Raw genomic sequence first — 27,835 nt, forward strand, 5'->3', positions numbered from 1 at the left:
GGTTGTTTCCACTGCTGGAGAAATGGGTTTTACACCACAAATAAACTGGAGGTGAATCAGATGGAAGACGTCGGAGTGAAGAGCGGACGAGGTGGAAAAAGGGAAGTTGTAAATGTCCAGGTAAAGCCATTTTTTTTTTTAAATGTAAGGTGCACAATAGCAACTTAGATTCACTTATTTCGCAGTGTACCATTAGAGTTTGTCTGTGTCACTAAAGTAGCTTATAGATAATAAAAAAATAAGTAGATAAATAAAAAAACTAACCAAAACATTGTCCTCTCATCAGCGCACTCTTCTTCTTACTTCCATCCTCAGATCCAGCGCTCCTCCTCTCCCTCTCCCGCCTCTTTGCCTTCCGCCTGGCAAGGCTTTGGAAGGAAGGTGAGATTGCTGCTGCCGTATGTGTGGCCCAAAGGCACTACAGCGCTGCAGGGACTAGTGCTGCTGTGTGTGGGCCTGCTGGCAGCAGAGCGGCTGGTTAACGTGCTGGTGCCTGTTTACTCCAAAAACATTGGTGAGCACTAAAAACAAGAGAAACCGTAATAACAAACAAGAGAACCTGATCTTTCTTGGTTCACATGAATGTGTCAAAGTGTTCAAAAGCTAAAAAAGTAGTAAGACATACAAAAACTGAAAACTAAAAGTGCTAGAGGCCCACTCCAGAGGAAAATGTGTGATAGATGTAAACTAAAACTTGCCTGTCTTGCCTGACTTGTATTTGAATATAACTTCTAATTTATAACTTCTAATTTGTCACAAACATTGGTTTGTGTGATATTTTATTATCAGTATTAACTAGAAAATTTGATAGATACGGCAATAGAACAACTAAAAGAAAACTGTTGCTGTCAGACTGCTGCACTATGCTCTTGTTACTCTAGATGGTAGTATGCTCACATTTGTGAGTGTGGTCTACCTATGTGCCTGGTTGATTATGTCCTTGTTCTCTTCCTTCATCTTTAGGGTTGCTACAAAGTCTTTGTAAGTTCAACCAGAGCTTGATGAAAGTTTGTCTACATCAACTCCCACTGCTTTGGTTATTCATGATTTTGAGTAACCTTTTGTATGATTTTGTAGGATCAGTTTTGTGTTAATGGCCAAATCGTTCCCATATAGGTTTCATACAGACTATAGGCTAAAATGTTCAGCTGAAATGAACTGGCAAATCTCTTATTTTCTGATGTGTAGCCTACTGTGTTAGTTTGCTAAATTTGGTATCTTAACAGGCTCATATTACTGTTTTCTCTATTTTAAGTTACACCCCATCTCTGTATAGCTGCATGAGATTAGAGTAGTTCGATAGCAGCAACCTGTACAGGTCGCTAGTAGGTTTGCATGTAGTTGGTAACTGTGGCAGAGGAACATTGACGTCACCAGGTGGTATTCTTACCGGTAACCTCTCTCTACAGTAGCTCCAAGGTCACATTGCCACAACATTAGCCTGAGACTGCCCCTAAAAAGTTAGCTTGGTTAGCGCTAAGCTCTTTCTTAAGTTTTCTGTCAGTGGTTTAAAAATTATTTCTGTATTTTTAATCCACTGGACACCATTTTTAGTCCACCAGATCTATCTGGCTATGACATCACATCATGTAGGTTAGGACAGTCACTCACAGGAGGGTCAAGTCAGGGGAGTCCAGCCCTCACTTGAGGTGTGTAGGCATAAAAATTGTCGCAGGATTTAAAAAAAAAACAAAAAACATCTGGTTCCAAGAGATTCATCCAGCAGCTGACTATATACTTCCTTGAGCCTTCCCTGCTACACACTTGCACTGCACCATGCGTCCTTGTCGACTGCTCTCTTCTACAAGAAGAATGCAAGTATACTTTTGCTTACCCTGCTTAATCACACTCAATTGGCATTTCATTCAGTGGCTGAATAAATCAGATATGTTGGATGATGATTCAGAAGTCTGGAACCAGGCTAACTTTTGCTTGCCTGGAAATGATGATTTGCAGTCTGTCACGCAACCAAAGTGACTAAAGTTGAAAGTGAATTTTGCATTACTCAAAGACAAATTCACAACACTTGAAACATGACTCATCTTGAATTTCAACTATGTATGTGAGTGTTACATTACTTTATTTATATTTATTTATCTATATTTCTTACTTTAGCAAGTAAGAAATCATGATAACTGAGCAGATGTAAGTCAAATTTTAAACGCAAGACATCATAACTGACTGAACATTAATCATTCACTTGCCAGTTACATGTTCAAAACCCATTATCAACCAGATAGATCCATAAACATAGTAACAATTCACTCAGAACACGTCTTTAAAATGCTGAAATCACTTCATTCAGGTACTAATAGATCAGGAAATGTAACCATAAACTGACAAACAGTACAGACGGGTTCAGTCATTTGTTATAAACAGGTCAGCTTTATGGGATAGGATCTTAGGGTTGGCTTGAAGGAGGAATCAACCTTCATTTTCACATACGAAGGATGAGTTTTGGTGCACAGAAGGAGGAGGTGTCATCATTTGCCAAGGTCTTTTGTACACTATTTTGTACGCAGGACTGCATCCACCACAAGGCAATGACCCAGAAGTCTCCACTTCAGAGGAAGTCAGCGTTCAGTTTGTCTTCAGCTACTTTTCCTTTGAGAAAACTGGCCATTTGGCTTTTGGAGCGACATGAAAGTATAAGCCAGTGCTGCGAGAATGAGGCCGAGCGCTGCTTTGTGTGATGAGGAAGGCGTGGAAGAGGTTTCAGAGGGAGGGGGGAGCAGGGGGGTTGTTAATGTGTATGAGTGTATATGTGTGTGTATGTGTGTGTGTGTGTGTGTGTGTGTGTGTGTGTGTGTGTGTGCACAGAGGGTTTTCTGGGAGGTCACCCCTCCTGCCAGTCATGCTTAGCCAGCATTAGCGGCCTTTTTCGTGGAGTTAACACACCGGTACAACGGTGGTTTTGTCTCTGGGTCCGACCCCGCCTCCCACCCTCCGACTCCAGGACCCAATGCCAAAGAGCTGAAAATACCCCCTGCTGAAAACACACAGTAGAAAGTTAAAGAGTGTAGAATACACACATTTCTTTATTGGTTTCTCTCAATCTTTGTATCTTATTTTCTATCTTTCTCCCTTCCCTTCTCTTCTCACCATCTCTCTCTCTCTCTCTATCTCTTTCCCCGTCTGGATCTTCTGTTTTTCTTCATCCTCCCCTCCCCCCTTTATCTCTGTCTGTTTTTCATTTGAACCTAATTCCCAGCACTTGTACAAAATGGTAATGAATGTGAATGAGAATGTGTCTGTGTGGCAGAAAGGGGAGTGTGTGAATGTGTGTGTGTGTGTGTGTGCGATATCTGGATGTTAAGTTGGTTTCCACACTGAGGACAGATCATAGACCATGGTTAAGAAATCTTTTAATGAATAAATGGTTTTAAAATATAATAGGTATTTTTTCAAATGGCAAGTGACAGAGGTGTCACTGGTAGTGATGAACCTGTGATCACCTGAATCTGCTGCTCCCTTCAGTTTTACTCAGACTTAAATTCATCAGGTGTGACTTCAAATCAATGATAATGTTGTCCCATAACTACTGGATGTGTAAATAAGCAAACCACATCAACTCAAAGGGTCTGTCTGTGTCTGTGCAGTGAATGAGCTTTCTGCAGGAGGCGGCTGGACTTCGCTGATTGCCACCGTCTGCATCTACACACTGCTGAAGTTCCTACAAGGAGGAGGGGCAGGTACACAATTCAATTTGTGTTCATATATAGAGAGGAATGTGTCTATATGTACAAAACAAAAGACGTGTCTATCACAGAATAGGCTATAAGCTGCTGTCTGTGTGGTTTAGAGTGAATGTGAGTGTGACGTTCTTTGGCGTCTTCCTCTCACCTCTTTCTCTCTCCGTTCTTTGTAGGTACCTCTGGTTTCATCAGCAACCTTCGTCAGTTTCTGTGGATCAAAGTTCAGCAGTTCACCAGCAGAGGCATTCAGGTACCACTTAGATCTCTTCTTCTCTTACTTACTTCCTCTGTATGTTGTCTTTTTGCATTGCTTTTTTACATTTAGATTGCTTAACGGACGATTCAGGTGTATTAGAACTTTGGTTTAGTTTTGATCATCATCTCTATCTGTTAAAATACACTTATCAAAGTAGCCTAACTGTCCCTTTCCCTCCACACTTCAGGTGCGTTTGTTTTCCCACCTGCACGGTTTGTCTCTGCGCTGGCACCTGGAGAGACGCACCGGGGACGTGCTGAGGAGCGTCGACCGAGGCACCTCCTCCATCAACAACCTGTTGAGGTAGGCCATGGGGAGTTTGATGGACGAAGACATTTAAATGACCTGGGTTCAATGTCAGAATGTGGCATGATTTCTTTTTGGTTTCAGCTGCAGTACAATGGGACCAAACATTCCCTATAATTGTTTTTGTCTTTAGCTACATCCTGTTCAGTATCCTCCCTACCATCTGTGACATCATCATTGCCATCATCTACTTCATCTCCTACTTCAGTGTCTGGTTTGGACTGATAGTTTTCACCTGCATGGTGCTCTACCTCAGTGAGTCATTGTGTGTGCAATGTATGAGTATGAGCATACGTTTTGTTCTGTTTTTGTTTTCTTTTCATTCCTTTGTGGTAACCAGGACACATTATCTTGAGATAACCAGCTTCCATATTCATCACCTGCCCAAACTGGTTGTGTGATGCATCAATTTACACTTCTATTGAGAGAGCTTGAAAATGTTGTGCTTTAGACCAGTATTAATCAGACTATGCTCTTTATCTGCAGCATGCACTGTCCTGATCACAGAGTGGAGGACGAAATACAGGAGAGAAATGAACAATCAAGACAACAATGCCAAGTCCAGAGCTGTGGACTCGCTGCTCAACTTTGAGACGGTAGATTACATGACGGTGCACCTCAAGTGTATTTTACAGCTGAAATGTTAAAAGTAACTCTGCACTATATCTTTTAAGAAAAAAATACTGCTCTGAGAAGATATGTCCAGTTGAGGTTTTACTTATGAAAACACCCATTTGTGATGTAGCACCAATGGAGAGGCCAGTGATGTTCCACTTCCAGGGTTTTCCAGATGTTTCACAATGTCGGCAGGTCATTTTACCCGCCGGTCAATTTATTTTCACAGGTCAAATATTACAACGCTGAGGATTACGAGGTCAGCTGCTTTGAGGAAGCCATTCTGAAATATCAAGTAAGCTCCTACCTGTTTGTCATAAGCAGATGTGGAGTAACCTGCTAAACCAAGCATGTTCAGACACATTTTCTCCATGTAAGTGTGTGCTTGTTGTGTTTATATAGCAGTGTGAGTGGAAGAGCTCAGCATCGCTCGCTCTGTTGAATCAAACCCAGAACATCATCATAGGATCAGGACTGCTGGCTGGATCTCTGCTCTGTGCCTACCTGGTCTCTGAGGGGCAATTCCAGGTATGGCTTAAGAATATAAACTGTTTTTCAACAGTACAATCCAATATCAAAATCCAATATCAAAATCATAGGACATACAGTTTACAGAGTGTCAGTGTTTCCGAAAATTTGCATCAGATTAGATCGTTGCCTAAAAGAATCAGTATGGAATGAATAACAGAGGATTTTAAAACATGAGTGTGACATGCCACTACCCACTTTAAACTGGATAGATGAAACGATTATTGTCTCTGATGCTCCTCTTTTGTTATATCTAGCTATATTTGTTTTTCCCTCTCTCTCTACTGAGTCTCTACATGAGTCTCTTACAAAAGAAGTCTTGAGAAGAGAGATAACCTTATTAAATAAAGGTAACAAAGGAAGATGTTACAGCTTAGACAGTGAACTTCACTTACATGGATTTCACTTGGATACACCATTAGTTAGTTAGTTAGTTAGTTAGTTAGTTAGACAACCACAGTGAGTCGGACATGACGTCTACGACTTGACTAGACTGTAACAACTCGGACAAATCCCGAATGGCTTCATGCGCAACCTTTATCACTTGAACATCTGCGACCTCTGTGACGCTGCAATTTGCATGACCACAATAACAAGCTTGACAGTGATGTGGATGGACAACTTGACCATAGTCTCTGTAAATCAGTTCACAGTTACTGTCTTTCAGCCTTTCAGCCAACCTGCTAACATATTCTCCACAACAACTTTAATTTTAATACAGTAAGACAGTTTTATGTTGTCCACCTTTTTTTCTGCCACCAAATGGTCAAAAAAGTTAAAAGTTAAAACTTTTGCTAATGCAGGAGGCCAATTAATATGGCTGACGTACAGTAACCTGTGATTATTATTATAGGATCAGTAATGTTATGTGGGTATAGTCGCTGGTCGCTTAATGTTCAGTAGCTGTATGTGTTTCCTTTTCCTTCAGGTTGGAGATTATGTTCTGTTTGGAACCTACATCATTCAGCTGTACACCCCTCTGAACTGGTTTGGTACCTACTACAGGTGAGATGAACGTACAGGACAGGAGGCTGCCTTATTCTAGCATTTTTCAAATCATTTTTTGTCTTTAACTTGTTTATAACAAGACTGCTGTACTGTTAGTACTGCTGTTGCTACCACTACTACTGCATCTAATACTAGGGACTGTGTGTACATCATGTGTGTCTGCAGGCTGATTCAGAGTGCATTTGTTGACATGGAGAACATGCTGGCACTGTTGACAGAGCAGAAAGAGGTGAGTCCCAAAAAAAGTGTTTTAATGTAGCTGAATTCACAGAGATCCATGTTAGCACTAACATAGTCCACAGTCAGTGTTAATGAACTCCACTGCAGAAATGTATTCCCTTGCACGTAACCAGCATGCTTTACTTTGATGCTTATATCCATAAAGAGGCTATAATTGATATTTTTTAATAACAACAGATGGCAATGTGAGAACAATCTGAAACCTACAGAGGATTATCATCCAAATCTGTGGCTCCCCTCAGCTCTACTGAGTTTTAAAGTGAGTTTCAGCTCATTGTTTAGCATTTCCAGACCACAACTGTAGACTTTTGGTTCACTCTCACTACTCTCAGTGTTTTTTGGAGCATTTGGGAGCTAAAGAGATAAAAGATATTTCCCCTCAGGCATTGTTTTTCATATTCCTCATTGTCATTGACTTTGCACATAGACAGAGTTCAGAGCCACTCCGTCAGTCTGCTTGGAAACAGAGAAACTCACACAGTCAGAGGTCAGCGGATTAGGAGGTCAACAAGTGTTTGTGTGTGACTTTGTGAATTTGTGTGTATTTGTGCGCATGCAAAAAACTCGGTCTGCCTGTATGTCTGTGTGTCTGTGTGTGTGTGTGTGTATGTGTGTGTGTTTCGGTGGGAAAAGGCGTCCTCCTGCTGCCTCACTAAAGGCTCCTACATTCACAGGCCCTTGATATGGTAAACAGCCACATGAATGTAGACAAAAGCATTAGTGCACCTTAAAAACACAGCGGCCCTTTTCTTTGGCTTGGGAAGCTGCAGGCGAGGGGAGTCAGAGAGGAGGAGGAGGGAGGTCAGGAAAGAGAGAACTAATGCAAAAGCTGATGGTGATAAATCATCAAACTGCAATCAAACTTTAAGTCCCCCTTTTTAGCATTTCTAAGTAGCATGTAAACATTTAATTAACAGTTTATAAAACAGTCTAATGTAGTTGTGAGAAGATATATTTATAAATGTATTTGCCAACAACTATAACTCCTCCTGTGTAACACCTTCCTGTATAAACAGATAATGAATACACATGTTCTCCCTCCCTCCCTTTTAATTATTTAATTAATTGATTGATTTTTTTTCTGTTTAACTTATTTCATATCATATTTTATTTTCATCTTTGACCTTGGCAGAACTTTAAACTCAGTTGTCATGGAACTGTAGATGTTCACACTTTATATCACTCAATCTGAGCTCTTTTGCTTTCAATTCCAAAGTCAAGAATGAGCTGTCAAAGTCAGGTTTTACATCAAAATGAAGGAGAAGTTAGGAGAAGTGCTCACAATAATCGAAACATGGCAACTGAGCAAATAGTGTGATATGATTGAAACAAGCAAGTAAATGTTCTTATATATATATCTATAAATGTTCCATTAGCAGCTAATGTAGCATTTATAGCTAATGATTAGCTAAAGCGAACCTTTGTGTATATTATTTATGTATTTTAATTCTGTACTCAGTGATCTTTTGTCATAATGACACAGAATGATATGTTAAAATAACAAACATGCAAAAGGTTTATTATGAATTATCGTCCTATGAATTATCGTCCTCCTCTTCCTCCTCACAGGTTCAGGATGCTGAGGATGCCCAGGACTTGCCAGCTCACAGCAGGTCAAGTGGAGTTTGACAAAGTCTGTTTCAGCTACGTACCTGGGTGTGTATCCAACAGTTAATCTGTTTATCGCTTAAATCTAGTTTTCTATAATTTGATCAGATTTGTCTCAATTGTATATACAAACTTTATAAAAAAACTGAGAACACTTGTTTCTGTTTTTCTTTTGTGACTGTTTAAATAATGGGAGTCTCTGATTATTAAAGGCAGAAATAATGTTATTGCATCATAAAGCATCTGACTTTAACACTGCATACTCTTTGCAACAACAGTCTGTGTTTGTTTGTTTTAACCATAAACTATTTTTCTATAAGCTAAACCAAATAATTAGGTAGGATTAGGATTAGTTAGGTAGACCTAACCTCATGTAATCACAGAGAATGTCTAAAAAAAGCCTTTATCAATTAATTAAATGAAAAAAGTTACATGTTCACTAACAATGATATAATCATTTCAAATTCTAATTGGTATTGTAGGTGGCTTTTATTTTGAAAGACCAGTATCTGTATTCAGGAGTAGCACAGCTGGTTACCATCACCTGCTGTCTGTAGGATGACTGACACTTAATTGAGTCTTACCTGACCTCCTGACATTTATACAGTACAGTACAATATGAGCCTCAGTATGTGAGAGGGACAAGCCAGAGAGGATCTGTTGTTAGTGCATTGTATCAGAATAAACATATGCAGCTGCCATATCACAGTTGACCTCAATGGACTGAAGTTCTCTGACATTATACTGTAAATGCCAAATATTCATGATGATTATTTTTTTTATTTTTTCCTCAAACCCATGTGTGTGTTTGTGTGTGCAGCACTGAGGTTCTCAGAGATGTGACCTTCACGGTGGAAGCGGGGCAGACAGTCGCTCTGGTATGTTATCATTTGTTACTACCTTACCTACTGTCTATCAAGTGTCGTGAAAAAAAGGTATCTGTATTGAGGTGTCTGTCTCTGAGATTTTTTTCTGCTTAATCTACATATTGGTTCAATAGGAACTACTTTTTATTGAAGAAATAGTCAGTGGTGGAGGAAGCATTCAGACATCTGGTTCAGGCAAAACAATGTGTTGTATTTCATGAGTTCATCATGTGTTCAAGTGAAAAATCTTGATCTGAAACCTAACACATATCTATAGCTTTAACAGGAATAAAAAGCACAATATTTGCTTCTGAAATGTAACAGAGTAGAAGTATAAAGTAGCAGAAAATAGAAATACTCAAGTAAAGTAGCTGTGTGTTTTGTCTTATTTGAATGAACTAGTCCTTTAAATCCATTAGTATTGCATCAGATTATCATATGTTATATATAGCAGTCACATCTGTGACATCTGTGATGTTTGTGTGTGTATGTGCACATGTGTGCATGTAGGTTGGACCATCTGGGTCAGGGAAAAGCTCCATCCTGCGTCTCTTGTTCAGATTCTATGACCCTCAGAGTGGCTGCATCCGCATAGATGGACAGGACATCTCCAAGGTACACACACAAACACACACCCATGACACCCACATTCAGTTCAATCCATCACAAATCAAACAGCTTCAAAAACCACACCTTTGCTTGTTTAAGTTCATTAACTACAAATTATGTAAACTTTTATTACTGCCAACTACTTCTCCAAGTTTTTAGATTTGCGACCTCCCAACCAACCAGTCAATACCAAACATTAAGTAATTTTACACCCTCAGAATTTGGACACTCAAACAAAATGGCGGACAGCAGCTGTGGTGCACGACATAGAAAATAGGAAGTGATTTTGGGCACAGCGTTTATGTCAAGCAAAGCTAACTGCCTCCTGGCTCTGGCTTCACAGAAAGATGTAAGAGTGGTGTCAAAGAATGAGCATATTTCTTTCTTCTTGATCTCTCTTTCTTTCTCTCACTCTTCATTGCTGTTTCCAGCCTTTGCCTCATGCACTTTGGCTTCCACTTTCCCCCTCTCTCTCCACTCTCTCTCTCTCTCTCTCTCTCACACACACACAGCTGGGCTGAGTGTGTGAGCTCCAGTCACACTGTGAATAAATCATAGTAAAAGGTTCCTGAATAATGCAGCAACGAGTCCAGACACCAGATGTGTGTGTGTGTGTGTGTGTGTGTCTTAGTGTGTGTAAAGATAGCCCATTTATTGTAGTTGTAGTTGAAGTAACTTTATGATTTGCCAAAAGTCTCAATAAAAACCAAACAGCACAAGCTCTTTATTACACACTCACACACACACACACACACACATGTACACCTGTTTTCATACAACAAACATGCCTCTTCAAATGAAGAGGCTGGTGATGATTATGAGGATGCTTGTTTGTAATTACACAGCAGGAGGACTGTTTAATCAACACACAAACATGTGGTATTCTCTTAAATTAGATTTACACGGTATCAATCTGGGTTTTTTTTGAGGAGGGGGAAGAGGAAGAAATGGTAAAAGTCTTCAGCTTCCTCTGCTCACAGATGCATTCTCTTGTTGTGTTAGGCAGCATCAGGGCCGGCCCTTTTCTGGAGGCTACGATGAAATGCACAATGCATTTTTCTAAAAGCTTTTGTTCATCCACCAGCTCTCATAATTGTATTTTTGCCTGTAAGAACAGTAAATTTGAACTACACTATGTAAGCTGTTAACCACGATCATAGGTATGATACTATTTAGCAGGAGTATCGTTAGTTGTTTAAGAAACAACCATAAGAATCTCAATTTGAACTGGAAACCCTGATCTCAGTGCAGTAATGAAAGCAGAGTAAAACACGCAGTTGTATGAATAAGTTGGCAGGTTTTGTTTCTTACAGGTCTAGTAGAAATAATACCAAAGTAACTGTTGGTTTTGAACCCTCTCAAGTCCTGGAGCTGTCTCTATAGTGTGACCAGCCATTGGGACAAGTGGGACAAAACCTGATGCACTGTAAAAAAAAAAAAAATCCATGAAGTCCCAGAGGATAAGTCCAGGGCATGATCAGTCTGATCATGGCTCTCTCCATCGAAGTGAATGCCCATCTGAGGTTCACTCTTGCTTTATGATGGTTTCCATCACTCTCCCTCTTCGCCTTCTTTGCCTCCTCCAGCAACAGGGTACTTTTCTTTTGTTGGGTAACGTTTGCACAGTTAATCCGGTTGTTCCACCTAGGGAAAGCTACCGATAAAACCAAAGCACCCTCCTCTTTTTGTTTTTATTGCGCAGTGGTGGGAGCACTTCATTTATTGCTGTAAATCAAGCCCTAATTTTTCCACAAAAATTCAGGCCAAGTGGCAGCCAGTGAGTCTTAAGGCTCACGTCACAACCAATGAAAATAGGTCCAACTTTACCAGGGCTCTACTGTTTAAGATACCACAGTATTTTGTCCCCTATTGTTTGAATAGATTCCACAAAACCTATGCAGTTGTCATTCTTTGTGATGAGAAAGAGAAGAGGAAATGGTTGCAGTTTTCAAAAGTGTGACACCAGCAGATGCTAATGTTAGCTGGTTAATGTTAAGTAGGAGAGTGAAAACAGTATTTTCGTGGAGAGGGAGCCAGTCTAACGTATGATGGTGTGATTATTCTGTAGCCATTACACTGTGCAATCAAGGCCATATGCAGGCCAACTCACCTGATGATGAGACAAAAACCCCAGCATAGTACATAAGCCCAGCCAAACTAATCACAAATAAATCATGTAGCTTTTAAAAGCTACATGATACAGCATTACATGAGTGCTGAGTTATTTGTTCTGAAGAGGAGGAAGAAGTGAAAATGGGGAACTGCTATGAAATAAATGATTAAACTGGGTGGTAATTCACTAAAATATCCCAATCACATTTGAAAGTAATGAATCAATAAAAAAGAATTTTGATTAGCATTTAGCCATGAAGTGTCACCCTTTTTACAGAGTGAGAGTTAGGAGGATAAGGAGGATGTTGAGCTCTGGCTTTGTTGCCAGCAGTTTTTACACACCATCTGTTTCACATGTTGCCTGTTGTCACTCCATTAAAATACAACATGCATTTTATGTTGTACTCTATAAATACTTCCTAAATGTGTCAAAGGACTCATTGGCCTGTTTTACCCTGTAAAACAACATCCATCCATCAGTCAGTCAGTCAGTCTTATCCTCAGTATTAATCATGCTCACATAGTAAAAAATGAATCAGTGTGGTGAGGTGTACTGAGTCCAGTGCAACTTCAATGAATGCAAAAATCTTTAAAGGACCAGTTCAACAATCTAGGATGGGAAGGTCGATACTGCTGTCATCTTTCTACACTACTTCAAGTATATAGCTAGAGTCAGCAGGTGGTTAGCTTAGTTTAGCTTAGCATGAAGATGGCAAACAGGGGCCAACAGTTAGCCTGGCTCTGTCCAAGAAATAATTACAATAATTAAAATAATTAAATAATTACTGTTTCTGTTTCTGTTTCCCCCTAGTTTCCCCCTAGTTTTGATCACCTGCTGATCATATATATATATATATATATATATATATATATATATATATATTTTTTTTTTTTTTTTTTTTGATACGTTTTGAAAATATAGAACCAACTGAGTTAAATTGAAATGAACTTGAGATTTTCTCAAGTTCTCAAGAGTCAGATCTTAATTTGAAGAATGAAGAACTTCAAACTACAAAAAAGAGAGGTCTTAGGGGAGTTCTAACTCTCAAACAGTGCATTCTGGGAAATCTGCTAATATGCTGATCAGAAACTTAATTTAATGAGCTGAGTGAACTCTCAGCAATTCATTCAACTCAAAATAAACACTGGCAATTTTAAGTTGCATTAACTTGGAATAGAAAAGTTAATGAGAAAAGATTGAAGTTGAGTGTACTAAAGTCCTGTGTAATATTTTACTGTGGATTTTTCCATCAGACCACGTCAACTATAATTTCACAGTTTAGCTGGTGGAGTTACACACACACACACACACACACAACACATATACACACACACACACACTTGTCTCCAAAAATCACAAATACATTCTGTAGTTTGACAGAAAAGCCTTCACTCAAAGGCAACTTCATCTCTCATATATGTAGAGTTTTCCTTCTTCTTTTTTTATCTACTGCAGATTGAAATGTTCACCTAAAACAATTTTAAAGCAGTGACAGCAGACATATGATTCTTATCAACAATGCTGTCCACATGTTTTGGCTTTGCAGAAAGATGTTCTGCTTGTTGCACACAGCTGCAGATTGTAAGATCTTTTCTTTTCACCAGATTAGAGTTTTCCAAAATCTATCTTAATACATAGATTTGTGAGAGTTACTGGTTGCCGTAACCATTTTTCCTCCTCATACTGGCCATGAAATGATACTAAGGCTACCATACTGTGCAAAAATCCATCCTAACCTTCAGTTGGAGCTCATATAAGGTAGTCTGAGTCATGTCTTTCATTTAATACTATAGTTAAATTATTTGAAGTATGTGTAGAGAGTAGTAATCCTGCATCTCAGACTCTTATACATGTATGTTTTGCTGCAAAAGTGTACCCAGGTTTTTTGCAACACAGAGAACTTCTTCATCCTCTGGGTTTTGCTTTTGGCCCGTCTGTCCTGTACCGTTCTGTTTGTCCCTGCATGTGGCAGCCACATGTGGTGAAGCACTGATGAGTCCAGCTCTGCTGACCCTCAGGCTGATGGCTGGTTACTCAAGGCTGATGTGAGTCATCTGTTTGTTTTTTAAGGTGCCAGTCAGGTTTCCCTTTTTTAGATTTTAAGGGATATAAACACCACTTTCAATTTTGTTTAGTTCCTGTTTGGTCATGTTGGCAATTGCTGCTTATAACTACCCAGTTTTTCTTGTTATTCTATGACACACCTTCCTGCTGGTCTGGAAAAATGTTATTTCTTAAAGCAAATTGAGAAACTTTCTACAGTGATTATAAGCTGAATTATTGCTGGGTTAGACCAGGACAGAGGGGCACAGAGGTTTACTGTGGTGCCAAATTGGTAAAGGAATAGTTTGACCTTTTGGCAGGACTACTTATTTGCTTCGTTGCAAAGAGAACACTGAGACCACTCTCATATCTGTACAGTTAATATGAAGGTCCAAGCAGCAGCCAGTTAGCTTAGCTTAGCAAAAAAAAAAAAAAAAAATGGAACCACGGAGAAACAGCTAGCCTGGCTCTGTCCAAAAGTAACAAAATCATCCTCATATAAACTTCTATGATGTGTCCAACCACAGCGGAGGGGAGAAATGTGAACCCCGGCCACACTGGGGTGAAGAGCCTGCCAAAGTTAGGATGGAGGCACTTGAATCATTGAAATATAGAGATCATGGTAAACACTTTCAGACTTCTCTGCCTGAAGACGCCCATGTTGTTGCACTTAGTTGTTCATCTGAAAAATGTCAGAGATAGTAATGCAAAAAGGGAAGAAAGTCCTTGAGGTAGAAGTTCAAATCCTGCTTACTTTCTCACCTCTGCACAGCTGAACAATCACGCTGTGAAGTTGTCAATGTCAGAAAGTTGGACCTCGATAAGGGGGACTACTGTTTTTTTCTCTTTTTTTCATGTTTTAACAATTTTAACATCAAATTGTGATGTTTCCTTAAACCTAACTAAGTTGTTAGGCCCTTATGCACAATGACTTTGTTCATAAAATGGTAAACCTTTGTTGTGGCGTGGCAATGGTGTTTTGGGGGCGTGAAAACACAGACTTTTAAAACTGGGTTCCAGAGTGTAATCTTTTGAAAACACCACCCTTAACATTGCGGTGTAAACTGGCAATATGCAATTCTTGTGTAAACTGTGACAACACTGACCCACCTCTCGCAGCGCTATTACATTTTAAGCCTAATAGCCATGTGCGAATAGAAGAACAATGGCGGACTATCGAACTGTGTTTGTGCTGCAGACTCAGTTGAGTTCCCCCAGAAAAGTGTAGATTTGCAAAGTTACATTGCCATTTTTGCAGATCAGTGTGCATGAACATTGTTTTCACAACATTGTTGTGTGAACATGGAACTTTTTTAAAATGCAAAAGCTTTTCTATTGTCGTGTAAACACAGCCTTAGTTCCTAAACCTAACAAAGACTTATAAAACCTTATAGAATGGATTGATTTTTCAGCAGTGATTTGTGATAGCACCAGAAAGCACTGACACATGACATTGTCCCGAACCTGGAACCTTCTTGCTGTGAGGCAACACTGCTAACCACCACCACTGCACCACCATGCCACCCCCTGTCATCTTATTCAGTATTTAATAAAATCATAATCTTTCCTTAACTGTGTTACTGATCGTAGGGTGCAGTGCTTTGGACTGGAACCAAAGCGAGGATGCATCATCATTTTTGCCCTAAATGCGATTCAAAATTAGGTGTGTGAACCAGAACAGAATCCATTCCATATTGGTGGAAAAGGGGTATATGATAATGACGTATATATATATGTTATGTTTACCCCTGAACATATTTGGCAATGCAAATTATATAAGCATACAGTGTTTTGTAGAAAACAGGGTTGGTGAAGAAATATCCAAAATACTACATCATCTCACAGATTTACCGTAATGGTAGTCATTATGTGTTGTTAGTGAGGACAGCTGTCTTACACTAAGATTTCCTCCTTTGAAGTGATGTTTCAATGAAAAACATTAAAAGCTTTTTTGTTGTTGTTTTTTATGCCCCCCCAGCTGCCTTTTTCCTCTCCGTCTGTCTCTTTCTCATTTTATAACATTTGGTATTACAGTTCTGTCAGCCTGCCACTATCAGAAACAGATGCTGTGTTGTTCTTGAGTGCAAGGAATAACAAAAGTAAACAGCAAAGATCAAATTAAGGGAAAGTGAGTGATTATCAGCCAAACCGAGCTGGTGCAGGAAATGGAATTTGTATTGTTGTGGCTGCGGTGAAAAGCTTTCCACAGGAAAGACTCAAAAGTACTGCGCACTGACAAGAGAATCATAGAAAACCGGAAATTATTTCTGGAGAGATGAAGAGCTAGATTCATATCATGCTGAGAGGTTTATTCTTAAACAGGGGGAAACGGATCACGACTGTTTCACATGTACCGGTTTAGACACATTGGGTTCTAATCTTTTGCCCTCTGATCAAATAAACATTTCAAGCATGATTGATCTTTATGATGTGTGTGATGTATCTGATTAAGTTGTCAATTAAAAATAAGAAATACAGAGAGGAAAAAAGGAGGTCTGTGGATGAAGATAGATACATTAGCCTGAGAGAGACAGGCTAGCAAGAGACAGAAATCAGAAATCAGTTTAGGACATGTGTGCAGTCTGTGACCTGGGGCAGCATGCATTATATAGTATAGGATGAATTTAGCCATGCAACATTTATGGAGATATATGCTGAGTGTGTGTGTGTGTGAGAGAGAGAAAGAAAGGCCAAGTCAAGAGAGGAAATTTTCCCTGTTCATGGACACACCCAAACAAGCTTATATTGTGACTTGCAGATCAGAAGATCCCATATACCTACATTTATACATAGTTATTTCACACATCATAAGTGGATTGGGTAAGTATTGGATGTAAAATAAGAGCAAATACAACCAAGAAGCATTTGAGATGGACTTAAATCCTAAGCAAACTTTACTCCTGCCAAGTGTAACCACAATAGTAAGGGCTCTGCGAAACAATCCCCTTAAAGGGTTTGCCCACTGTGATAATGGCAGCAGTGTAAGTCATGATAATAGATGTCATAAAATAAACATCTTTGCTCCATACTATGTAACGTTTAATGTGACACACTCATTTGAACAGAAGTCTTTGGTCAGGGATACTTACTGGAAAATAGTTTCAACTGTAGTTGTAATAAACTGGGATGACATTTATTTTTGTCAGTGATCAGTTCACAGTCATTGTGTGTTGAGCTGAGCTTGTGTGAGAGGAGGAGCCGATTTATGGGAATGTTTCATGGGTTGAAACCACCCAAATGGCACAAAAAGTGGCCCAAATTATAATAACCAGCCCAAAGCAATTTTTACCCACCCAATTAAATAAAGTTGCTTGATCTGGCAACACTTAACTGCAGCTGAATTGACACTGTCATCATTCTTCCTGTCTCATAAAAGGTGACAGGAGGAAATTAGCCTCATCAATTCTAGCACATGTGGTCAAAAACAAGATGTATTGTGCTGTAGTGGTATATTTTAATCCCTGATCAGTGAAATTGTTTGATTACTTGTGTGGATGATCAAGCAGCCTGAGATCAAACAAAACTGTTGTGTTGCTTGCAGTTCATCCTTTTGATTTGTCCTTGTGCTTTTGTTAGTTGACTGATTATTAGTTGAGCAGATAACCTAGTGTTGTTGTTATTAAACCACTAAATCACACAAATCTTGCAAATGGCATAATAAAGACTTAGTAGGTTCAAATTCCAAAGCTGTATCCAAGTTAAATCCAGGTTAGCAAAATACCTACATTTGCTAAGCTCCACAGCAAATACTACATCATTTGTCCCTCCTCTCTTTTTTTAATTACTAAAATGAATCTCTCCCTCATTTTCCTTGCTGTGTCTAAGGTGCATCAGTCCTCTCTAAGGTCGTACATCGGCGTGGTTCCCCAAGATACAGTACTTTTCAACAACACCATCGGCAACAACATCCGCTACAGCCGAGTCACAGCTACCAACCAGGAGGTGGAGGGAGCTGCCATGGCGGCTGACATACACAACAGGATTATGGAGCTACCTCAGGGTCAGGCCATGGTGTGTGTGTGTGTGTGTGTGTGTAGATGATAATTATAAAAATGCCATCTTTTACTTAGATGTTGCTAAAGTAGACCTGTAATATTATCTCTGCCAATCTGAATCCTGATGTTGGAAAATTTGGATGCAGTGAATAATAATTAGTAATAATGAGGATGATACCACTGTGTCTATGCAGGTTATGACACGGAGGTGGGGGAGCGAGGGCTGAAGCTCAGTGGTGGGGAGAAGCAGAGAGTGGCGATCGCTCGAACCATCCTCAAAGAACCTCGGATCATTCTGCTGGATGAGGTGAGGCTGTGGGAAGAGCCACACCAAAGTTAGGGCACTTAAATACTAAAGTTTACAGCTTGTTCATGTAGACAATCAGTGGCATTGCTCACATGCTTACCTGGATAGTTTATATAAACAGTCAAAAAGTGTACACTAGTTGCCTGATTTCAATTACTTTAACATCATTTTACATTATACTGGATTACGTGCATTATACTGTACTTACACTCATATACTGTGTCTGGTATATCAGGCCACTTCTTCACTGGACACCCAAACGGAGAGGAACATCCAGGCTTCACTTGCCAAGATCTGCACCAACAGGACAACCATAGTGGTCGCACACAGGTGACATTATTACCAAGTTGTGTCTTTTTGGAAAGGAAGTTTCCATAACTTGGATAAGTTTGCTTGTTTTACTTGACTAGGAGCCACATTTTCTGAGAGTTAGATGTTGTCTATCATTTAACTTATTGGGAAAAAAAACATTTACCTAGATAAACAAAGTTTAGTTTATCTTCAAACAAGACAAAAATGAAGTGCAGCTTTGGCTTAAAGTTGCTGAGATATTTCAGGATGTCCAGAATACATTTCTGGATTGGCTGACGTTACTATGCCTGGACTTGTGCTGCTAGCGTGGCTTATCTTGTCGTAGTCTGTAGCCTCCAGTATCATTGAACACCTTTGTAACAACCAGGGAAAAGCACCAGGCATACAGAAACATCCACCACTCACCCCCCCAGACGTGTAAGGTTTTTGTTGTGGACAAAAATATGGTCCAATGTGGTGCTGGACATGGTTTTCTAATCTTTTGACACACGGTGTATGTGCTCTATAAATGACAGTGGACCATTACAATGTGGTTACAGTAGCGGTCGTAATACAGGACCAAACTGAAAATGAAAAACCAAATGTGAATAGAGGAGATGAAAGGAAAAGATGGATGTGGTGAAAGGAAAACAGGATTAGAGCACACACAAAGAGAAGGATGGAGAGATTAAATGGAAAGCTGATTGGAGGATATGAGGTGACGCGTGATGACAGGTCAACAAAAGTAAAAGAAACAGATGTCTGGTTATTCATCAGTTGGAGTGATATTGAAAAAGACTTGAAAGGCTCTGACACTTGCGGACATTAAAATACATCAGGAGAGAAGCAGCCTGTGGTGCTGATTCCCGCTACACTGCATGGAGCCAGTTTTCATCATTTCCTCTGCACAATGTATTATTTTTTCTTGTTCCATGACTAACATTATTAAAATCATGGCCTTTATTGTGCAGAAGCAGGTTGACTCATTTGAGCTGGTAAAAAGCGAAAAGTTAAAGGTGATTATTATGTATAACAAATAACCTGTTTGGTTTTAATAGAAAATGATGACCTGTTCTTTCCACATCCTACTTTTTCCCCACATCAAACTGTATTGTCTGCTCCATTATTTATAGATCCAGATTTAGTGGCTTTTGGAAACAACAACAAACCAAAAGCAACAAAACTCTGCATTTTACACAGCTCCAACCCAACAAAAATGCATTGATAATTTGTTTAATCAGCTGAAATACAGGTTGAAGTTTCCTTGGAAATCTTACTGTGCCTAACCCAGCAAAAATATTTACATATAAAAACTATACCTTATAAAGTATGAGGAGTCTTATTTTTAAGTGTCCTACACTGCAGCCAGTGTCAGTGTCTGTTGTTAAAGATGAATCCTTCCTGAATCTTAAAATAAAATATGCACACGCTGAAAGAACAAACTCAAAAGGAGTATGTGCACACCTGTATGGAAACTCTGACCCATGCATACAAACATTGTTTGCAGATGTTGACTGTAACTACTCATGTGTGAGTATTAGTGACACCAAAGCTCTGAGGCATTTGTCAAACTCATTGTTTTTCTACTAAGCGTGCTGATAATTGCTCTGAAAAAAGAAAAACTGTATTGGCTTAAGCAGTTTTAATGTGTCTTCCATCTGTGCTATGTGAAGTTATTGTTGTACTAGGGATTCATCCATTCATCCATTCATTCATTTAGAAACCATACTTGAGCATACGTAACCAACCAGTATCACTTATCATCACCAGTATCACATTATATAAGTGTCACACTCACAGTCATGTTGTCATTGTCTATTTGTCTGAAATACAAAAGGAAACACAAGAAAATAACTACGCAAGCATGAGAGAGCATAGCTTCCACTGAGTGAGCTGTAACATTCTGGCAATGAGTGGAGGGCAAGCCGTTGTACTTAAACTGGAGCAGATTGGTAGATTGAGAGCAGGTGTGGAAAAGAGTCAGGTGCTAGGAAAAAAAACATTTACCTAGATAAACAAAGTTTAGTTTATCTTCAAACAAGACAAAAATGAAGTGCAGCTTTGGCTTAAAGTTGCTGAGATATTTAAGGATGGCCACACCCACAGCACAACAGCACATACTTAGACAGACACAGGGGGAGGAGACACAGGGGAACCCAGGGAAGACAGAGGTAAACAGGGAGAACACTGGAGGCACCGCCGAGACAATGTCTAATAAGTCACTTTGTGTTTTTTTAAAAGTGTATTACCTTCTTCTTAAAATTAATTGTATGGCACTCATTTTGCTGTGTAAGTCCGTGTACCACCCCCCCCCCTTCATCTTGATTACATATTGTCCAATGGTTGTTGAATAAGTTGATCCAGCCGCTTCTTAATCTTTCAATAGCTGCAACAGATGGAGTCTGGTTGTAGGATCAGGACTGTAGCTTATTGACTGAATCAGTCTGGCCTTAAATGAAATGAAAACACACACAATCACAACAGACAGGTCATGATTTAGACTTAAAATGACAAGCTGAAATCTCTCTGTTATTGGATGGAGGGAATTTGCTGATTAAGCTCATCATGTCATTTACCGTATATTGAAATGTAGGTGGTAATGATGTGTAATGTATGTCTGTTGTATTTAGACTGCCATACACAATACTAAACTGAAGCAGCTAAATGGCATTCAGCCATCATTAACTTCATTTTTTACACCTGTATTTTTTGACTTGTCACAGTAGAACAGTGTAACAGTGGTCGTGAAACAGTGGACCAGCTTTTTACCTTTGCATGAGTGCTGAGGGAGTCATGGGAACTTGACCCTCCAGTTTACATGTGTGTTGTGGACTTGGAATGGGCTTATGACCGTGTCAACTGGGTGACCCTGAGGGGTGGGGGGTACTATGGGAGTTTGGGGTACCGGGGCAGCTGATGCCATTTTTTCAGTGGGTGTTGGACTCCACCAAGGTTGTCCCTGGTCCCCAATCCTGTTTGTGATATTCATAGATAAGATCTCAAGGTGCAGGCGAGGTGGGGAGAGTTTCTGGTTGGAGGACCTTAGAATTGCATCTCTGCTCTTTGCAGAGGATGTGGTTCTGTTGGCTTCATCAGACCATGACCTTCAGTATGTTTGACAGTCTGCAGCTGAGTGCGAAGCAGTTGGTATGAGGGTCAGCACATCCAAGTCTGAGGCCATGGTTCTCAGCTGGAAAGCAATGGATTGCTCCCTTAAGGTTGGGGGAGAGTTGCTGCCCTAAGTGAAGGAATTTAAGTATCTTGGGGTCTTGTTCACGAATTAGGCTAGGACAGGAGGATTGGTGCAGTGTCCACAGTAATGAAGACATTGTACCAGACCATTGTGGTGAAGAGGGAGCTGTGCCGGGAGGCAAAGCTCTTAGTTTACTAGTCGATCTACATTCTAAACCTCACCTATGGCCACATGATTTGTGTTGTGACCAAAAGAATGAAATTGTGGATACAAGTGGCCGAAATGAGTTTCTCCCATAGGGTGTCTGGGCTCAGCCCTAGAGATAGGGTGAGGAGTTCAGACATCTGGAGCAAGTAGAGCCACTGCTCCTTCGCATTGAAAGGAGCCAGTTAAGGTGGTTGGGGCATTTGGTTAGGATGCCTCCTGGACGCCTTCCTTTGGAGGATTGCCAAGCACGTCCAACTGTGAGGAGGTAGGAAGTCCTGGAGTGCCTTGGGATCCTACAGGAGGAGCTGGAAAATGTTGCTATGGAGAGGGATGTCTGGAATACCCTGCTTAGCCTGTTGACACGGTGACCTGACCCTGGAAAAGGAATGGATGGATGGACAGTAGGTAATGGCTTCTGTGAAAGTGCCCTAATGAAATTGATATGCAGTTATATTTTGAAGGTATTTGTTGGATTTGACAACCTCAGTTTGCTAGAAGACTTTATACATACAACAACCAAGGGGGAAGTGGGATTGTAGTTCATTGTTGTTGTCTTTGTGTTTGTGTACTATTTTGGAAAAAGCATAGTCAAATGTAAAGACATTAACAATGGTTCCACTCCATTGAGGTGAGCCCTGTCAGTGACCCAGAATGCACAATGCCAGTGTCCTGGAACTCATACATGTAAATGTCATTGCAACTGTTACTAGTAACACATGTGCTTTTCCTGCTGTGACATGTCAAAACAGTCTGCTATGAGGCTGAGTTAATCAGGACTAAAACCTTAAAAATGACTTGTATTAAGGAGGAAAAAGATTATATAAAATTTTAACTTAAACCTAAAAATAAGACATGAACTTCAGAATATATCCTGAATATACTGCCTGCATGTAAACACACTGGATGTTTTCTTCTTTGCTAAAAAGCCTGAATGAGTGGAGGGAAAAAATGTTGACGTCTGCGGTCTCTAGGGAGAGATATTTCTACCTGTGACCGAGGTTTTCTATCAAATATTGAAGGTGGATGTCCACAGATGGTCTTGATGACATTAAAGCAGAGTGGTGGCTCTGCTGAAGCTTTAAAGTGACATTCAGCAGTTTGGAGCGGCATGAGCTGTACAGTTTGCAAAACCATTTTTTTGTTCTGTGTAAAGGTATAATTGCCACGCGTCTCACACGTGCCTAATATGGGCAACACGTCCCCATATTTTCATGCATCATATCAGAGTCATATATTTATCTGAAATAAATTTAAAAAAATGATGTCTGCGGAAAACCTACATCTGTGCATCTTATAACACCTTGGCAATAATTTTCTGATTCCCCACTGGGTCACATCACAAAGTTGAGTCTGTAGCTGAGATCCATTTAGATCGCTGAGTGTGGCTTTAATTAGATTCTCATCAGAGAGCGGTCATAAATATTAACTTTAATAATTTACAGACAAGTTCATTCAGAGTTCTCCAACCCAGAATGACATATTCAGCTGTGTGTGTTTGTATGTGTGTGAGCTTTGGTTTGTTGTATGCATGTGATAGAAATGAGTGTGTGTGTTTGCGATGTTTCTGTTAGTGATTACTGAGGAATGACTGTGTATTTTACTTTTATAGGACAGCTGAATATATTTAACATCCAACCACACATTTTGACTGCCTCCCAATCTCTCTTTCTACAGATATGTCTTCCTCTTTTTCCATTTCCTCTTCTTACCCCCCTCTTCCCAACCTATAGCACCCACTGAATTATTGTCTCTATCCCCTCTTTTCTTTCATTCCAAAGTGTTCCAAAGATGCTGACAGGTCAAAAGTCTTTGATGGACCCGTTGTGACACTATACACATATGTTTTTACAGAATACGTCCAGTTTGTTAAAACCTCGATCCTGTTTTTGTCACTCTGGTCATTGTTTCTATTGTTAATAATAACATTATTATGTTTGAGGCTGCAATCTCAGAATGCAGCAACATGGTTGTGAAAGTCTTGCATTAATACAGATTTTAAACAAACCTCCAGGGCCTCATTTCCCGAAAGTATCTTACGGCTAAGATGATCATTCATGTTTATGACCTTCTCAAACTTAAAGGATAACTGTGGTATTTTTGAACCTGGGCCTTATTTTCCCATGTTTTGGGGTGTAAATGACTGAGAGGGACAAAAATCAAAAACAGTATACCCAGGTACCGCAAACAGCTGCTGCAATGTAATCCAGTGGACAACTGTCAATATCAAAGTACATCCACTAAAATGTTTGTTTTTGTCACTAACAGGCTCAGATTGTTGTTATTAGTGTCTGACATTATTATAGATGTGATTATTATTACGACCTTTTAATTAAAGAATAAGATCCTTTTTGTTTAATCAGAAACATCACTATATATCACTACCTAGTTTGTTTGAATGTAGTGCTTCATTCAATCATTAAAAAAAAGTTACCTCTGAAAATAATCCAGCAAGCAATTATCCTGCAACAGCAGTGGGTAAACAGTTTTGTATGTGGACACAGTTTCTGGGAGAGAACTGTATGAGGAGTAATGACTGAATGATGTTGCAGGTTATCCACTATCGTTGGAGCAGACCAGATCCTGGTGGTTCACAATGGACAGATAGCAGAGAGAGGAAGGTACGGTTATTTTTTCAGTGTTGTGCACAAATACACTTCCAGCTCATCTTCCAACCGCAGCCATAGGTGATGAGTGTGTGTGTGTGTGCATGGGTGCATGCATGTGTGACACACCTGAATGTCTTTGTGTGTCCTAAGTGCTTGCAAATTTGTTATCTGCAGATCAAAACCTCAGAGTGTGTTTTTGTGTGTGACCCTTAAACCTGCTGTTATCTTTCTCATCCCCAGAGGCTGATGGACCACACCACATAAACACACACGCATGCGCACACATACACACAGGTAGTGGAGCTGTCACTTAACTGCTGATGCATACAATCTTTTGATATAGGAGCTGGCTATGAGGACTTCCTGTCTCACACGCTGAAGTTTCACACACACGCACACGCACACACACACACAAAGGATAACACCACATGATAAGTAAGAGCACACCTGGGAGATGAATTGGTCACATCCCGGGCTGTACAAATGCAGGAATGCAATCAGGCGTTTACCCACCACTCACTGCAGAACTTGGGTTCGTCCCTGCAGGCATGTGTAAGGAACACCATCCAAAAACCATTCATCTTTTGACTGACACTGTGATGTAAACACAAGACAGGCACGTTTAACCTCCGGAGTCAAAATACACCCAATTTCTGCCACAAAGTGTGGGAGTGTATCATGAAACAAAGACAGGAAGAGGCCTCATCCTGTTTTCAGGTGGTACCCTTGCTTTCTGAAAACTCTTTCTTAAAATAATGTGCATCCAAACTAGCTTTTTTAGACAGTTTTTGAATTTTTTTATAAAGATCTCCATCCACGCTTAAACACCTGACCGACAGAGTGAATCTCTTGTAGGCAGCAAACAAAACTGTGCATCATAGCAAATATCTGGCAAATGAGTACCTCCCTGTTACGCTGTTTAAACATAGCCAAAGTCCTGATTTAATTGTTGTCATTTAAATATTTTTCAGTTTTTGTCATTCAACAACTGCACCAAGTTTAACATTCGATAAGACTGTGACAATAAAAAATAAAACAATAAAATAAAAATCTAGTGATTGCAAAGTCTTCCAACAAAAATGTCAAATACAAAAAATATGTGTTTCAAAATCTTAGCTGCCTTAGTGTGGAAGTATTTCAAGGGATTAGTGTGATCGCAGATAATTCAGAAAAGCCTTGGCATCACTTTTGTCTCCTCCTTCCTCTTTTTTCTCTTCCATGTCCCTGGGTCAGATTGACTAGTTGATCTCCTTTTCCTCTGTCCACCCATGTTTCTCTTCATTTTCCCTCCTTTTCATTTTCCATCACCCGCTCTCTGCGTTTCTGTTGGTTTCCATCTGTTCATGGACCTGTTCTCTTTCTTTCTCTCTATCTTTATACTCTATTTCTGACCCTCTCTCTCTCTCTTTCCGTCTGGCAGTCCAGACAGTAACAGACTTGTGGTTTTATTAATTCATAGTAAAGTTGGTCTGCAGGATGATTTTAGACAGCTCAACTTAGTTCTTAAAGCAGCTCTGGTGTCACAAGACATTATAAGTGACCCACCTCCTCCTCGGCTTGCTCTTCCTTTCCTTTAATTTTTGTTTCTTTCATTTTCCTTTGCTCTTCTTTCTTTTTGTTTTGGCACTGATCCCTTTGTCCATCTGTCAGACACAACACAAAGGGTGCTGCTGGTCAAATATTTGATCAGTTAAATGGCCGAATGGTGAAGCCAAAATACAGTATTTTATCTAAGGGTTTGTAAAAGCTATTTCTGGTTCATGACTCATGCACACAAAATTTGTTGTGTTCAATTATTACCAAGTTAAAGAAAGATAAAAGACATGATCACTGCTGTCATCACCTGAGAGGCTGAATCAGAAATTCTCATACTGACCCTGTTTGAAAGATGCAGTTTTGGCTCCTCACTGCCTAATCTCATTTTCTCCTCTGTGCTCCCCTTGTTTTCCTGTTCTGTTCAGACATGAGGAGCTGCTGATCCAGGGAGGTCTGTATGCAGCCATGTGGATGAAACAGCAAAAAAATTCTCAAGACACCAGCAGAAACACAGATCAACAGTCAGACTCAAGAAACTTGACATAGAACTGAGTGTGATTTTTTTTTTTTTAACTTATTATATTATAATAATTATTAATATAATCTTATTATATTCTCATGCATCTGCCACTCTGGCTAAAGTAAAATCTGGAGAAACATGACAATGGCATTTTAAAACCAGCTGCATAACAAAATTTCACTGAGGCTGAGTGGCAGCAGGAATGGCTACAGTAGAAACAGTTACATAACATTTTGAAGCTGTCACGACCCCAATCTGTCAACTATCTCCTAAGAATTATGGTGTACTTTGTATTCAGCAATCTTTAATTTTAGTTGCTTGACCTTACTTAGCTAACACACATAGAGGTGAGTAACAGTGGAATTTTGCAGAAATGTTCTGGGAAGAGCATAGACTTAGCATAATTGATGTCAATCAGTATCAATCAGATCCATTATGTAGTTTTTTCCAATATAAGTAAAAACTGTGTGAGTTATATGCCAGTATTCAGCTAAGGCCTCTTGTATATAAATGTAGCTACAGTTGTGGAAAAATAACTAAAATTGAAGCTGCTGCAAACAGCTAACAACCATGGTAGTAATGCTGCAAATAAGGATAGGAACTATATGTCAAGGTGAAAGTTCCTCTGCAGCAGAAGACACTAACAATGGCCAGATAGTCTGTTAAGATTTCACCTGAGTCATTAAAAGCAGAGGCGATTATGTTACTGTGATTGTTTTGGTAAAAACATCCTGGATGGGCTGAAAGTACCAGTGTCAAAGGTTACTGTTTAGGGTAAAACTATATCAGCAGCCTGAGGGCCAGAAAGAGAAAGACAGATGGAGACAATGTTTCAGCGAGAATTGTGTCTCGTTAGCAATTAAAAAAAAAAAAAAACCTTTGTAACAACAAGTGTGTCATGGCTTTTCTCTTTAAAGGGCACAGTAATGCACATCAGAATTGATCTGTATCATAACCACTTTCAGACATGTTTTTACTACATATGTTGGTAATTTCATGTTTTATGTTTGGATCAAATGTATCAAATGACAGTGTGAAAACATTGTGACAGTGTCAAAGGCACCATTCACAGTAATGAATTTACAGAGAACTGTCTCCTGAATCTGCAGCTCCCATCAGCTTTACGGAGCTTTATAGCAAATTTTAGCTCACTGTCCAGTCCACAACTTTACTGCTCTCATAGCATCACTTGGAGCGAAGGCAGCAGCCAAAGCTCTGAAAGCTGCCTATGCTCTAACACAGTTAGAGACCAGCTGGTGAACATAGTGGAGCATTTAGCAACTAAAGGGCCAA

The 27,835-nt window shown here is 39.7% G+C and overlaps 1 protein-coding gene across 1 annotated transcript; it reads left to right on the forward strand.

The window, feature by feature from the left end:
- abcb6b (ATP-binding cassette, sub-family B (MDR/TAP), member 6b) lies at positions 1-27,393 on the forward strand. Its single transcript, XM_051066576.1, has 20 exons — positions 1-120; positions 316-514; positions 3,600-3,692; positions 3,869-3,945; positions 4,139-4,254; positions 4,391-4,512; positions 4,744-4,853; positions 5,102-5,167; positions 5,275-5,400; positions 6,329-6,405; positions 6,574-6,637; positions 7,011-7,036; positions 8,242-8,304; positions 9,077-9,134; positions 9,633-9,737; positions 17,713-17,887; positions 18,077-18,189; positions 18,425-18,519; positions 24,430-24,498; positions 26,448-27,393. The coding sequence occupies exons 1-20, from the start codon at positions 61-63 to the stop codon at positions 26,566-26,568; spliced, it is 1,935 nt and encodes a 644-aa protein (XP_050922533.1). The 5' UTR covers positions 1-60; the 3' UTR covers positions 26,569-27,393.
- The last annotated feature ends 442 nt before the right edge of the window (positions 27,394-27,835 follow it).

Source organism: Lates calcarifer, linkage group LG1 (assembly GCF_001640805.2).
Source record: "Lates calcarifer isolate ASB-BC8 linkage group LG1, TLL_Latcal_v3, whole genome shotgun sequence".
Classification (NCBI taxonomy): Eukaryota; Metazoa; Chordata; class Actinopteri; family Centropomidae; genus Lates; species Lates calcarifer.

Excerpts from the sequence above, each read along its gene's own strand:
- abcb6b (XM_051066576.1), top strand. The coding sequence starts at position 61 with ATGGAAGACGTCGGAGTGAAGAGCGGACGAGGTGGAAAAAGGGAAGTT. Across the intron at positions 4,854-5,101 it reads CGCTGCTCAACTTTGAGACG|GTCAAATATTACAACGCTGA; the intron begins GTAGATTACATG and ends TTATTTTCACAG. Across the intron at positions 6,406-6,573 it reads TGGTTTGGTACCTACTACAG|GCTGATTCAGAGTGCATTTG; the intron begins GTGAGATGAACG and ends GTGTGTCTGCAG.